This window comes from Dermacentor silvarum, chromosome 3, assembly GCF_013339745.2.
Source record: "Dermacentor silvarum isolate Dsil-2018 chromosome 3, BIME_Dsil_1.4, whole genome shotgun sequence".
Classification (NCBI taxonomy): Eukaryota; Metazoa; Arthropoda; class Arachnida; order Ixodida; family Ixodidae; genus Dermacentor; species Dermacentor silvarum.
The window spans coordinates 23,558,848-23,573,967 of NC_051156.1; the positions used below are offsets into that span (position 1 = coordinate 23,558,848).

Sequence of the window (15,120 nt, forward strand, 5' to 3'; positions counted from 1 at the left end):
GCATTCAAACTGGCGTGTGCTGTCATTCCTGTAACATTGAACCGGGCAGTTCGCCCGTTGCTGTTAAGTTGATGGCTAAATAAAGCCGTATTGTTTTCGCTCCACCGTTGCGCTGTCTTTCCGTCAGACACGACAGGAACCTACAGTGATCTAGAACGTGTGCATTACACTCGAGTCTGTCCATAATTGGACAGTAACATTCATTTACTCTGTCTATTCATCTATCATCAGTGTTGATAAACTAAACGCATGCTTTGCCGATCTTTCCCCCCACCTCATCCCAAATTCAGCTGGGCGCAGGCTACCACCCTGCGTCTGCTACAAACAAATAAGTACCCTTCACTCGCCCGCCTCCACCTTATATTCCCTGAAGTCTACAGTACACCCAACAGCTGGTGCTGTGGCACTCACCTGGCTACGCTTCCACATAAGCTGTGGGAGTGCCCAGCACAGTACACACACATTGACACCACGACCCCCTCGTCAAGGTTGCGTGAGGCTCTGCGAAGCTCCGCCCTCGACGACCAAACCTGGGCGACCCAGCACGCCCGTGAGGCGGCGGCGAGGCAAGCCCTCGACGTCCCCTCATGGGAGGCTTAGGCCCGGACATCATAAAGTGCTGGTTCTACAATAAATGTTTATTCCTCCTTCTGAGCTTCTATCGCTAGGTTTGCGTCGTGAAGTCGTGTGAGCTTGCACAAGTTCTACAATTCTACGCTCCAATATTCCATCACCAAGAGCTCGGCGCTTGTCATCACGAATAAGCTAAAAAGCAACCTCGCCTTCAGAACGTATAGTCAGCGTCAAAAGCTTTCATACCCCGGAAGGTGAAAAAATATTTATATTTCTACGCCTTAGGCACGCATCGTGGTATTCGGATTTACAGCGTATACTGATCTAGAGTAAACAAAACAAAGTTTTTCATAGTTTTATTGGCTGCGGGCGTAGCTGCGTTAAAAATGAACTTATTCAAAGAACCTCAGCCGCGTAAACGTTTGATGGCGACTGTGTGATCGAACACCTGCATTTTCTTTATTCTGCACACAATTTTTTTAATGAATGGCCTTCCAGCCAACGTCATGCAGTGCTTACACGTGGTTAATTTTCAAGACAGCCATCTCAGACATGATTTATTAAGTAGAAGAACTGAACTATGATGTAGTACGTCATTATTATCACCAATGAGGTGTAATAAATATGTAAACAAATAAAGGATAATAACATATTGCCTATTAAATTTTACTCAAATCTCAGCACTACTTCAAAGCTTCGCCTGTTCGTCTTGTGTACGTCCCTATGCTTTCTAGGAAACTGAAAGGGAGAAATTCAAGGGTGAAATTGACATCTCTTGGTGGCACCATGGCAGAAAAGGGAAGGTGTGGCTTAGTGGGCCCATATGAAACGATCAGCTGCGATTGTGCTACTCACGCACAAGGAACGACACTTTTGTATTTTATTTACAGGCAGTAAAGTGATAAATGGTATCAGTGGACGCTGGCGTGATCATGACAATACCACCGTACCGATATGGGCCATAAACGATTCTAATAAGGGAACATTTCTGCAAACCTTCACGGTCCTTTCTCATGTTTCTTCAATTGTTCAAAAACCTTATATTTAGGGTAGGAAAATATTCTCACAGAATTACTGAAGAATTGTAAAAGTAATTATATCAAGGTGCTGCGATCTGATTCAGCAATAGAGTTAGTTAAGCACAGAACAGCAGAATGCGATAGCAACTTTGGTGATTGTAGCCGAAAACAATGTCTTCTTGTAGCACTTTGTGGGCATAACTCAAAAAGGGTGTGGTCTGTGGTTGGAATCGTTCTCTATTTTTACACGACAAACTACATTAACACGTCCCGGTGTATTGTCCCATAATTTCCAATACTCCTCTGCGTACGTTGTGGTAAAAAGATATTGTCACGATATGATCTGCTCTGTGAACCACCCTGACAGTTACCCTTCGGCCACCTTCAACCCTCTCCAACGCCGTTACACCACTCCGAATTATCGCGACCCGAATGCGTGGCGGACGCCTGACGACAAGCCCATTTGCTTTCGATGTGGACGTGTTGGACACATTTCACGATATTGCCGAAGTCCTTGGCCCTCGTCTTCTCGACCCAACTCATCCAGCTTCCGCTACCCACCCCGAAGCCAGCACCAGGTACCAAGCCAACCTGACCAGGAAACATCTGCCGAGACCACTACTACTACCGCCCGATCATCAGCCGCTCGCCCTCCCCACGACGCCGACCTTCTCGGTCACCCCCACCACGCCGTTCCCCGTCCCCGTCTTACTCCCGGCGTTTTCCTTCGGGTAACGGCTGCAGCTCCTGGAGGTGATGCTGCTATTCCGACCTGCTCTCCAATTCCTCTGTTGACGCTCCCTACCAATCAGAACTTGATCGACGTTGAAGTGGATGGCCTACCTGTTACTGCTTTGATTGACACTGGCGCCCATATTTCTGTTATGAGTTCTCACCTCCGCCGGCAGTTGAAGAAAGTTATGACCCCTGGCCCATCACGTGTTGTCCGTGTGGCCGACGGTGGTACGTCTCCCGTAGCTGGCCTTTGTACCGCACGTGTCAGTGTTGCCGGCCGTCAAACTTCTGTTTTGTTCACCGTCCTCGTCTGCTGTTCCAATGACGTCATCCTCGGTCTTGACTTTTTGTCCGCCCACTCCGCCCTCATCGATTGTTCCGCTGGTACTGTACAGCTTGACCTACCAAGTGTGATTGATCCACCCGGACCATTCAAGAGTCGGCTCTGTTCTGCTGAGCACGTCCGTTTGCCGCCACAAGCCGTTACTTGTGTTGCTGTGACGCCCTCTCCACCAGTCCCCGACAGTGATTATGTGCTCGCTCCCATCACCGCCGTTCTGTTGACGCACAGTGTTGGTTTGCCTCACACTGTTATCACTCTACGGGACAATCTTACTTGTCTTCCTGTGATTAATTTCGGACTGTGTTCACAAGTGCTCCCACAAGGCATTTCACTCGCTATGCTGACGCCCTCCTACGATTACGTTATCTCGACCTTGTTTCCTCCTGATGCTGGTCGGTCGCACACCACTGATATCCCGTCTTCTTCGCCAGATCTGTCTCCTCCCGACCTGAAGAAAATGATTGCTCCAGACCTTTCGCCCCATCACGCTGACGATCTCCTTCGCCTCCTCTTCTCTTATAGGGACGTCTTTGACCTTTGCGACCGTCCTCTGGGTCAAACCTGCGCTGTCAAGCACCGCATAAACACTGGCGATGCCCATCCGATCCACCGACGGCCATACCGCGTCTCTCCAGCTGAGCGCCACATCATTCAAAGGGAGGTCGACAAGATGCTTGCCAAAAATATAATCGAGCCATCCTGCAGCCCTTGGGCTTCTCCTGTGGTTCTTGTTAAAAAGAAAGATGACAGTTGGCGATTTTGCGTGGACTACCGGCATCTCAACAAGATCACCAAAAAAGACGTGTACCCGCTCCCACGCATAGACGACGCCCTGGATTGCCTTCACGGCGCCAAGTATTTTTCTTCGATCGACCTTCGGTCAGGGTACTGGCAGATAGCCGTTGATGACATGGACCGTGAGAAGACCGCTTTTGTTACCCCTGACGGCCTTTATCAGTTTAAAGTCATGCCTTTCGGCTTATGCAACGCCCCGGCCACCTTCGAACGCATGATGGACACTCTCTTACACGGTTTTAAATGGTCCATTTGCCTGTGTTATCTTGATGACGTCATTGTATTTTCACCGAACTTTGAAACGCATCTCGACCGCCTTTCTTCTATCCTTTCTGTTTTTCGCAAAGCCGGCCTGCAACTTAATTCATCTAAGTGCCATTTCGGACGTCAGCAACTTATCATGCTCGGTCATCTCGTCGACTCAACCGGTGTTCGCCCCGACCCTGACAAAGTTCGAGCTGTGCAGCAGTTCCCCGTTCCGACTTGCACAAAGGAAGTTCGTAGCTTTCTGGGACTGTGCTCCTACTTCCGTCGTTTTGTGAGGAATTTCGCGGAAATCGCACGCCCTCTCACAAACTTACTGAAGAAAGGCGTCTCGTTCATTTGGGGTGCTGCACAGGCTGCCGCCTTCTCTACCCTCATCACGTCGCTCACTACACCACCTGTCCTGGCTCATTTCGACAGCTCCGCTCCAACAGAACTCCGCACCGATGCCAGCGGCTACGGAATCGGCGCTGTTTTAGTCCAGCATCAGAATGGGCATGCCCGTGTTGTCGCCTATGCCAGCCGTCTCCTCTCCTTAGCCGAACAGAACTACTCTATTACAGAACGGGAGTGTCTTTCTCTCGTTTGGGCGGTGGGCAAATTCCGCCCCTATTTACATGGCCAGCATTTCACTGTGACTACCGATCACCACGCACTTTGCTGGCTTTCGTCGCTTAAGGATCCCAGTGGGCGTCTTGGTCGCTGGGCACTCCGGCTCCAAGAATACACTTACTCTGTTTCTTATAAATCTGGCCGATTGCACCGGGATGCTGACTGTTTGTCCCGCAATCCCGTGGATCCGCCTGAAGCCTCGGATGACATGCCTGCATGTGTACTCTCGCTCTCCGCTTTAAGCCACATCCGTGATGAACAGCGCCGTGATCCCATTTTAAGTGAGCTTATTCAGAAGCTGGATTCCGCCACGCCCGATCCTTCCCTTCGCCTCTTCGTGCTTAAAGATGACACGTTATATCGCTACAACGTCCACCCGGACGGACGCGAACTGTTGCTCGTCGTTCCTACGCATCTGCGCTTGAGCGTTCTCGGCCAGCTACATGACGTCCCGACCGCTGGTCACCTTGGAGTCTCCCGGACCTACGATCGCGTTCGGCGTCGCTTCTTTTGGCCCGGTCTTTACCGCTCCGTTCGTCGCTACGTAGCTGCTTGTGAACCCTGCCAACACCGAAAGAAACCACCTAAGCCTCCTGCTGGCCTCCTTCAGCCCCTTGACGTCCCAGCTGACCCCTTCTTCCGAGTTGGCCTTGACCTCCTCGGTTCTTTCCCGACCTCTACTGCTGGAAACAAATGGATTGCCGTTGCTACGGACCACTCCACCCGCTACGCAATTACACGCGCTCTCCCTACCAGCTGTGCTACGGACGTTGCAGATTTCCTACTACACGATGTCATCTTACATCACGGAGCCCCTTGTCAACTCCTCACTGACCGTGGCCGTTACTTTCTCTCCAGAGTTATCGATGACCTGCTTCGCTCCTGCGCCACCAAACACAAATTTACGACGGCTTACCACCCGCAAACTAACGGCTTGACTGAGCGCTTCAACCGGACGCTTACTGACATGCTTTCTATGTATGTCTCATCTGACCATCAAGACTGGGATGTTGCGTTGCCCTTCGTTACATTCGCTTACAATTCCTCCCGTCATGATACTGCTGGTTTCTCACCCTTTTATCTTCTGTTTGGCCGCGACCCAACGTTACCTTTTGACACTATCCTCCCCGATGCCGTCCATTTGCCAACTGAGTACGCTCGTGATGCCATTTCTCGAGCTGATGAGGCACGTCAAATTGCTCGCCGTCGCCTTACTACATCGCAAGGCCACCAGAAGCACCGCTACGACTCCCGTCATCGCGACGCTATCTATACTCCGGGTGCCCTTGTGCTTCTGTGGACTCCGACTCGGCGTGTTGGACTCTCAGAAAAATTGCTTTCGCGGTACTCCGGACCCTACCGTGTATTACGTCGTGTAACAGACGTCACGTATGAGATTGGCCCGCTCGAGTCTTCCTCGCCAACCGTTTCATCACCTACTGACGTTGTTCACGTATCCCGCCTGAAACCTTACCACTCGCCTGGATCATTGCAAGCACCGTGACGGTGCTTTAGCAGCCGGGGGTCATGTCACGATATGATTCACGCCAACATCGATGAAGAAGACGCTGATGATCGGGCGCGCGCTCTCCGCCATATGGTTGACGCTTGATCGCCTTGTAAATATACTGTAAATACGTTTTCCTGTTGTGTTTTCCTCCCCGTAACAATATGAAGACCTTTAGTATTTCGGGAATTTCGTGAAGGTATATGGGAATGGTTCAAATGATAAGATACGTGCGCTGCATGTTGAGGATAGAATGTTTATGTTTCGAGCTATTGGTTTGTACTAAGCAAAAAAGCTTGTGAAATAATTCGGACAGCCTTCATTTGCACCGAAGATCCGGTACGCAAAAATTCTGCTTTGATATAATGCAAATATACTCAGTCAAATAGCTTCTGTATTCCTTTGTAAGAATAGTACGTCTGGGGCTGCAGCCAAGTTTTCTATTTCTGCGTGTTTTGATTGCACACACGGGGCGCTATTTATTTTTGTGGTACGTTTCAGGCTAAACAAAAGTCGCACAAACACGCCTTTCCATGACATAGCTGAATGGGCAAAATTATTTCTTAGTAATGTCTTCATAAATGTTTGCCTTAGGAAAGAAATGAACTTTGAAAACACGTAACCTGGGTTTATTGTCTAAAATACATTACACCTAAAGTTCAAAAGAAGTTTGGAAGCACGTTCGCATGTTGACGAAACCAGCCAGCTATTTTTTTTAGGAAGACGTTGGTACAGTAGAAAGAAACGAAACAAGAACCGTAACTAAATGACCTGCGTTTCGGAATATGCCATCTGGCGGGAAACCGCCAAACTAAGCAGCGACAAAGTGATAAAAAAAAATAGCGGCGCCGCTGGCTTCGAACCTGCCAACTGACAATCGTGGTATCAGTGATCCTAATCGGTGGTCGCGCAGAGCGCTCGGCTATCGGTTTGAGTGCTGGAGGCAAAAACTAGGTTTATATACGTACCACAATAAATTATGCGACCTTGTTATGAAAACTGCGATTTTGGAATGACTTTTTTGCCATTTCAAGAGTTACTGCTGCAACTAGCTGAAAGCCGAGTCATTGAAGTTGATAAATCCCCGGTAATACGTCGACCGATGCAATAGGCTTATCTCAAATTGCTTTTTTCTGGCCAAAAATGCCTCCAAAATTTGACCTTTTCCATAGACTCCCACACTTCGAACTTCACCCGCAATTTGGAACGGGTTTTCTGTCTTAAGTAATGGTACCGCTTGCATGAGATGTCGGGCTAAGCTCCTAGAGCCTATTTCCACGGTAATATTTTGAAAGATGGCTTCCATGATTAGTTATTTGGGAAAAATGATGCTCTCCCATAGAAAATGCGCATGTTTTCAGAGGCGGCCGCTAGAGGCGCTGTTCGGCGATGTCCCAGATTCCTGGTATTGCTTCCACGCTCGGCATGTGCCGCTCCTCCGGTATCGCATTAGTCGCAAGTTCCTGCCATGGTGCACTGTGTGCCGCGTTATGCTGTGCTGTTTTCAGCGCGTAGGCGTACGGGTCCAAGGCACGGTCTGATAATTCCCAACCACGCAGGACCTGCTCGTCGGCGAACGATGCCGACACGTCGACCCTAGGGGAATGTGAAGCGATCCCGCCGCCGTTCCACGCCTCCTCCTCTAGCCCAGCCACAGCTGGGCTAGAGGAGGAGGCTCCCCACTCCTGCCTTGGTGCAAACTCATTTGCGGCCTCTAGCTCGCCTGGGCAGACTGCGTGGATCAAGCCACCATTCTTCTTGACTGACATTCACACGCTTTCCCTACACCGTTAGGCGCATGGAGAGCGATAGGATCTCATCTCAATTAGACTTCATACAGAACACGAGGGTCTTGCTGCTATGCTGTTCTGCTTCGGTGGCCGCTCTGTGTCGCTCGAAGTATGATTTAAGGGGGAATTCACAAGCAGCTAGGTGTAATTGAACCATTTTACCATGGCAGTTCCCATTTATTGCCTCAGTATTCCTTGACGGTGGCTGTGAGATTTCGTTATATGGAAATCACGTACATTTATTTATTTATTTATTTATTTATTTATTTATTTATTTATTTATACATGTACCTACAGTGCCCTCTAGGGGCGTTGTTGTAGGGGGTTTGCTATACAAAAATACATAAATGACATCATGCAATACAATATGCAACAGTTTAACAGCATCCGATATATGGTACGAATACATAGGCAGGACAATTGCCTTTGATATCAATAAACAGCGAAAAAAACAAAAAAAAACACCATGTCAACACATGCGTTTTTAAAAGTTCAGGAAAGACAGTGAGTGGGGACGTAACAATCCACCCCGGAAGGCTATTCCACTCATGTATTGTTCTAGCGAAAAATGCATTTCCAGAAGCGTTTGTTCGGCACATATATTCGCGTACTTTCAAAATATGGTCCTTTCGTGATGAAATGTAGCTAGGTGACTTTATGTAATTATGTTTATTGATCCCTGTTTTGTCGTGTAATATGTTATAGAAGAGACATAATGTGAGATATTTAAGCCTTGATGAAAGTAAGGGCCATCCCAATGCGTTGACAATTTCGCTTGAGCTTCTCGTGAAGTTGTAATTGCCCGTCACAAACCGGGCGGCACGTTTCTGGACACGCTCCAATTCATCGATATTTACTTTAGTTGCTGGGTCCCAGGCGGTGCAGGTGTATTGCAATATTGGGCGTACATTTGATACGTATAGAGTTTCCTTAAGAACAGAAGGTGCTTTCCTGATATTACGTCGTAGAAAGTTTAAAACGCGGCTGGCTTTTGCTGATACCCTATGAACATGGTCATTCCAGGACAGTGTGCCGTTAATGACGACCCCTAGGTACGTATATTCTGTAACAACACGTAGTGGGGTCTGTTCCATGCAGTAATCTGTAAGTAGAGGCTGCTTTTTTATTGCAATAGCAATTACATGCTGAAGTTGCTGTAAGGTTCTTTAAAAGGGATGCAACACCCTGTTCAGAAACCTCTAACTCAGCCATTTGCAATAACGCTCCTATATTGTATGTTGCAGTTTCAACAGCTGACGACACTCAAAACACCGTTTGAAAATACCTTTTAAAACAATCAGCTTTGCTCGCATTATCAGAAATGTATTTATTACCATGAATTATATCTGGTATAGAGCCGTGAGATTTAGTCTTTCTTTTAACATATTTTCAGACAAGCTTAGGGTTGGTTTTCACTTTATTACTTAGGTTACTTAAATATGCACCCTCCGCCTTGCGCATATCTTTGGCTATCTTCTTTGAAAGTTCTTTCATCTGTATGTACGCTTCAGCGTCTGTCGTCTGGCAATATTTACGGTATAGACGATCTCTTTTATTTATGAGGGTTCGAATTTCCTTTTTCAGCCAAGGCTTATCATCTAGTGTTTGGCAGATAAGATTCGCGATGGGACGAAAGTTTGTGTTAGCGATAACAGTTTTGTCTTCAGTACATTCCACGTAGTATCCACGTCAGAACACAAACAGAATTCTTGAAATTCGGAAAACTGAGCGTCAAGATTCCTTGAAATGGAGGCATAGTCCCCTCTTTCATAAAAAAACACTTTGCCTGGCACTGAAGCTTGTTGTTGTGCCACAGCACAACACATTTTAACAACCACAACGTCACGATCACCAGTTCCCGGCACTGTAACAACAGAACATGCAAGGCTTTGATCATTGCAAAAGAATAAGTCTAATACGTTTGCTCTAGTACTGCAGACCCTCGTAGGGGCCGTCGCAGTTTGATATAGCTGGTGAACATTCGTGATTTCTTTGATAGAAATCACGAATGTAATACGAATAGAGAATCACGAATAGAATCAGTAGTCTTTGCTGCATTCGTGATATGCAGCAAAGACTACTGGTTTGAATGAGTTCCATACCACATCTGGCAGGTTAAAATCGCCAGCAAGCATTACATAAGTTGTGTTGAGAGATGACAAAATAGGTAAACAATGGTTGCGGTGTTACATTGCCAGGAGGCCTGTAGAACGAACCAATAGCCACAGTGGAGCTCAGAATTACCTTCCACCACACAGTTTCACACAAGTCACTATCAGTATCGATGTGGATGCTACTAAGATTGTTATGAATCAGTATTAAAACACTGCCGCCATGAGTCGTGCGGTCCTTTCGATATACTGTATAGGTCAACGGGAAAAATTCATGATCTGCGATGATGTTATCGAGCCATGATTCAGTGCCGAAAACTATGTGTGGTTTAGTCATTTCCAATAACGAGACGAACTCTGTTTTCTTGTTTTTCAAACTGCGGCAGTTATTTACAATGGATGTTAGTTCACATTTCCGAGCTTCTTTTTTAGGCGGTACGACATTCTGCGATGGTGGCTATCTAAGGATAGGCAAAACACTATCTGTGGCGCTATCTGTGTACAAGAAGGTTTGGCCTTTCATAAATAATTTGTTGAAATGAAGCCTGAAGTCGCCGCCCTTCTTTTTGGAGTACTTTGTCAGTTTTTGCCTCTCTAGCCTGATTTTGGGTGAATAGTCTTCGCTTATTCTGAAATCGGTTCCCTTTAGCTTTCCGGAGGTTTTCAACACACGTTCCTTGTCCTTAAATGATAGAAACTTCACTATCACGCGCCTTTTTTTATCGCTGCATAACGGCCTAATCTGTGAGTACGTTCAATAGCCTCTGGGCCAATATCAAGCTTTAGGTCACCAGAACAGAAGGAAATTAGTTTTTGCTCGAATTGCGCACACGTTTCATTCTCAATGTCTGGAAGGCCGTAAAATATAAGATTATTTCTGCGAGACCTACTTTCGAGGTCATCCTGGCTATCCTGTATTGCCCTGCATACGCCCACAAGTATTTCCGTTTGGGCTGTGAGCTGCTCATATTCCTTCTTGCCTTCAACACCTTGCGATGCGTTATTTTCTACGCGTGTTATTCTCTCGTTTACTTCTGCCAATTGCCGCTCAAGAGCCTGTTGCTCTTTTCGTACTGAGTGGATTTCCTCTTTTATTTTTTGTTGGAAAGCTTTGCGATTTGCTCGAATGGAGCTTAGTTCATCAAGAATTGCAGACTGAGATTGCTGCATTGACGGTATAGTCATGATGACGTCAAACATCTGCTTTTCTTGTTGGGGTGTTAGAGGGCCCGGATTTTGCTCTACATCTCCAGATAACAACAAAAGCGTTTTGAGCATATGAGCGCACGCAGCAGCATTTGTGCACAGAGCAGAAATGTAGCAAAACATTATGCACAGTACAGCGATGGGATCTGACACGGATTTTTTAAATGGTTTACCTTGTACAGGGAGATAAAAATAACTAACCTGAAGAAATACATGACGTAAGTTCCCGGAAGCCATGGAGGTGCCAGATCCCCAAGTACAATTGAACTTGTATTTATCGAATCTGAAGGAGATCACAAAAAAGTTCGTTATATAGGTCATTCGATCTATAAAATTTTTAATTTTCAAGGGGATTTTAGTGCTGTTCGTTATAAACGATAATTCGTTATATGTCGGTTAGATAGATCTGTGTTCGACTGTATAAACACACTTCGTTTGTTATATTGAAGTTCAATATATGTGCCGTTCTACAGACAAGAAGTTGTGGACGGTTAAATACTTGGTTATATCAAGAATTTCTTTATATTGAACTTTATTATATTGAGGTTTAACTGTATTGCCAAATGAATCAGTGGTGTGGTTGGGAGTTTTTTCTGCCTCTTCTTTAGTTGGACCCACCGGATAACTCGACCAATTTCGGTGGTCCCATGTGGGTTAAATGTATGGAAGTCAACTGTACTACATGTAGTACATATGACCTGTGGCAACACTGTGTGTGTGCAGCCAATTGAGCACTCCCTGCCTGAGGAGGTGGCGTAGCAAGCATGAGAAGTGGTGGCTTTGGATTGGCTTCTTTCTTGGAGCGCACCCCAAAAATGTGTCTGGCAAACAGTCTCTTACAGTGTGGAATAACACAGTGTGTGAAATTCTACTACAGTGCCGGTTGATACGGGAAAGGCAAAACATCCTGGGAGTGGTGATCGACAAGCGTTCGGTGTCGTGCGCGTCCATGAACTTTCGTGGTCGGATGCAGGTTCTGCTCAGCCACTGTGGGGTGCAACTGCTGCCGCTGCCCAAAGGATGCGAGGGGCCCAGCTGGGAGCTGCTCGGGGAATCCCTGGCCGCCTTTGAGAGGTAGGTGCACACGAATGCTCTCATGGCCTCACTGCACCTGGAGGACTCTTATCACATTAGCCATGTTTTGGTTCCCATACCGGGTTTTGGCACGTAAAACCCCAGAAAGAAGAAGGTTCCCATACCGGGTTCCTCACGTGGGAGCCTTTTGATCATGCGCTGGTCTGCCTCTTGTGCTTGGCATACGTTGTAACAGTGGAGCTGTTTAAGCTCTTGGTTGTGCCACGTAGTGCAAACAAAAACTGCTCCTGGCGATGACGTCACCGCGCGTTGCCTACCTTGCGGAGCGCCGTGTGCTTCGCCTCCTCTTCGTGCCGTGCACATGTTGCCTTGACATGGGACATTAAGGAGACGGAATGAGAGCATTCGCGCAGCGCGCGCTATGCTCAGGAGAGAGAGAAAATGAGAGTAAGAAAGAGAAAAAGAAATTGTAGCAGCATTAACGAGGCAACGTGCAGAGCTGCTGCCGACGCCGTCCACATTTCTCCGCGTTCACGCCAAACGCGCGCGATGTTTGTGACTGCAGCATTCGCCTCTGGCAGCTGCTCGGCAGGTTTCGGCCAGCCACGCCCTGGCAAATGTGGAGGCGCAGCTTGGCCGGGACGTCACCGGGGAGATAACGCTCGGAGCCGCCGCGACGGCGGCAGAACTCTCGTTGACTTTGTGGCGAGTACATGTAGCCTTGACATGGGACGACCAAAGAAGATCTGGACACTGGAAGAAGAAGCCGCTCATCTTGAAGTGCGTCGCGTGGCCAAGCAAGAATCTGTGTGTCGGCGGCGAGCCGATTTGGAGTACCATGCCTAGCAGCACTTAGCATTTCCTAGCAAAACTTAGCCAAGCCTAGTAAAACCTGGAAGAAGCTAGGTCGATCACCAGCTCCGCTGTTTACTCCAGCCTTGCACCACTAGTGCAAGCTGCCCACATTTTTTTACTCACTTTGACCAGCTGAGCTTGATCAACTTCCATCTCACTAAAAAGGAGACTTTACCACATTTGCATGGATGACGATGATCCTAAATGTCACTCTGAAAGGGCAGCTTGCATCACATTAGGAACCTTGCTTCATGTTCCTTGCACTTGAAAATGCTGCTGCTGCACTTAGTTCATTGGAGAAGCTGACTTATCAAGTCCCAAAGAAGGCTGTCAGAAAACGAGAAAATTGGTTTTGCCAACTGCAGTAACGTATCTGTGGACTTCTTACCTTGGGGAAAACCCTGGAATTGTTGAAGAAAGACTTTTACACCTACTGGGATTGTTGCGTGAAGATGTTTGTTAAAAACATTGCCAGCATTTCTTGTGTAGGTGCTCTTATATATCTGGAGAGAGTACTGTGGTTAATATTAGATATTGCAGGTTTTGTGCACGTATGTCACTAGATTAGCACAGGAGAGGAACAGTACAGAATCTGACCAAGAGATGCACACACATGTCACTGTACTCTATTATGTTTATACAGCAAAATCTTGTTGATTCCAATTTTATGGGGGAATTGAACGAAATTCAAACTAATAAAAATGATAAACAGGAGATGAAAGGAGTGGGAGCACTTTTAGAACCATCACCTTTTATTTACGAAATAAATGTGTGATTGTTTTCTGTTTTTTTTTTTGTTTTTTTTCTCTTAAAGGGCCCCTCACCAGGACACATAGAAAATTTTGGTTATAGACTGGAAGTTGTTATGTGCCTTCTAGGGAGTGTTCTACCGCGAGAATTTTTCAAATTGGTTCATTACAGAGATAGAAATATTGGAACTGCCGTGAACCCATGATTTCAGTAGGCGAGTATCACCGCCAACATCGCTACTCTCTCCACTTGCCCCGTCTGGCCTCTGCAAGCGAAATTCCTTCCCTGCGTTCTCCCATACTGTAGCCGGAGGATCGTGTGACGAAAACGTCGCGGGCCCAGCCTTTTTTTTTTTTTTTTCTCTATCTCACGTTTTTGCTGAGTGGCGCACTTTCAGTGACGATCTCTGTTGCAGCAACAGAGATCATCACTCAAAGTGCTGCACGAAATGAGACAAACGCAACAGAAACTTGCTGTTGCGTTTGTCTTATTTCGTGCAGCAGACAATTTTGAGTGCTGTACATGAGAACACCCGACTATCTGTATAAGTCAGTGCTGCACCAACACTGAGGCCGACACAAGTGGACAAGAGAGCATGGTCGCGTGCTGGAACACAGTAGAGAGTGACATAGTTTCGTTGTGAGTGCACTTGACTGCACGACGTGAGAAGCAGCAGACGCAGCAAGCTGTCTTGCTGTGGTGCAAAGTAAAACAAAAGCACCAGACAATCATTTCTTGTGTTTTACTATTTCTCTAAATTTTAAGTTCGTCTATTGAAACAATTGATTAAACAAATAACTGATGTTGCCTTGAATAATTCTTGGAAGTCACGTGTCACTACGAGTGACGTCACAGCTCTGCGATGTACGTAATTGTGCACTTGTGCAATATACGTCGACTCTCCGGCTGGGAGCACGGCGCCTGCGAGGAGAAGGGCAAATAGTGTTTGTTTGGAAATTTAACCTCTTTCCGTGGGGCCTAGCGGTGTAATACTTATCAGACACAATCGTTGGCACGCATTGTATTCACTGCGCTTATCAGCTCAAAATGGCCAGACATGGTGAGGAGCCTTTTAAAGCGATCTCTGTAAGCTTATCTTCCAAAGCTCGAATGTGTCAGAAAACATGGTCATCAAAGCACTGCATGGTCATTGCTGATTACTTCGGCGATGATGTCATCGTTGGTGACGGTACTGCATACTACAGTGCAGCTGTCGACGCTTATGTAGTCTGCGAATTACACATTGCCAAACATTTCATGTACACACCTCAGATGTGTTGATGACACGCTTGCGCGTCCACCTGAGATACCATCCGTGCATTCCATATGAGTATGCCAGTCAAACGCATGGATGGGACCTCCGACCACGCATAGTTAACAGATCTGAGGTCGGTACCTGAACAGGAATGCACTCGTTCTCCTCAGGTCTGGTATTTGCCATACGACAAAGACACGGTGGCATGAGCACAGTGCAGGCAACAGAAAGGTCCCACAACGGGGCACCGACATAAGAAAGATGATAAAA

At 46.9% G+C, this 15,120-nt stretch overlaps 1 protein-coding gene across 3 annotated transcripts in view; it reads left to right on the forward strand.

The window, feature by feature from the left end:
- The window catches only part of LOC119445378 (general transcription factor 3C polypeptide 3), a 501,836-nt gene that overhangs the window by 283,540 nt on the left and 203,176 nt on the right, over positions 1–15,120 (forward strand). For all 3 annotated transcript variants that reach the window (XM_049664501.1, XM_037709688.2, XM_049664502.1), the window contains exon 10: positions 11,929–12,029. In XM_049664501.1, the coding sequence (XP_049520458.1) occupies positions 11,929–12,029 (101 nt within the window). The remainder of the gene's footprint in view (positions 1–11,928; positions 12,030–15,120) is intronic.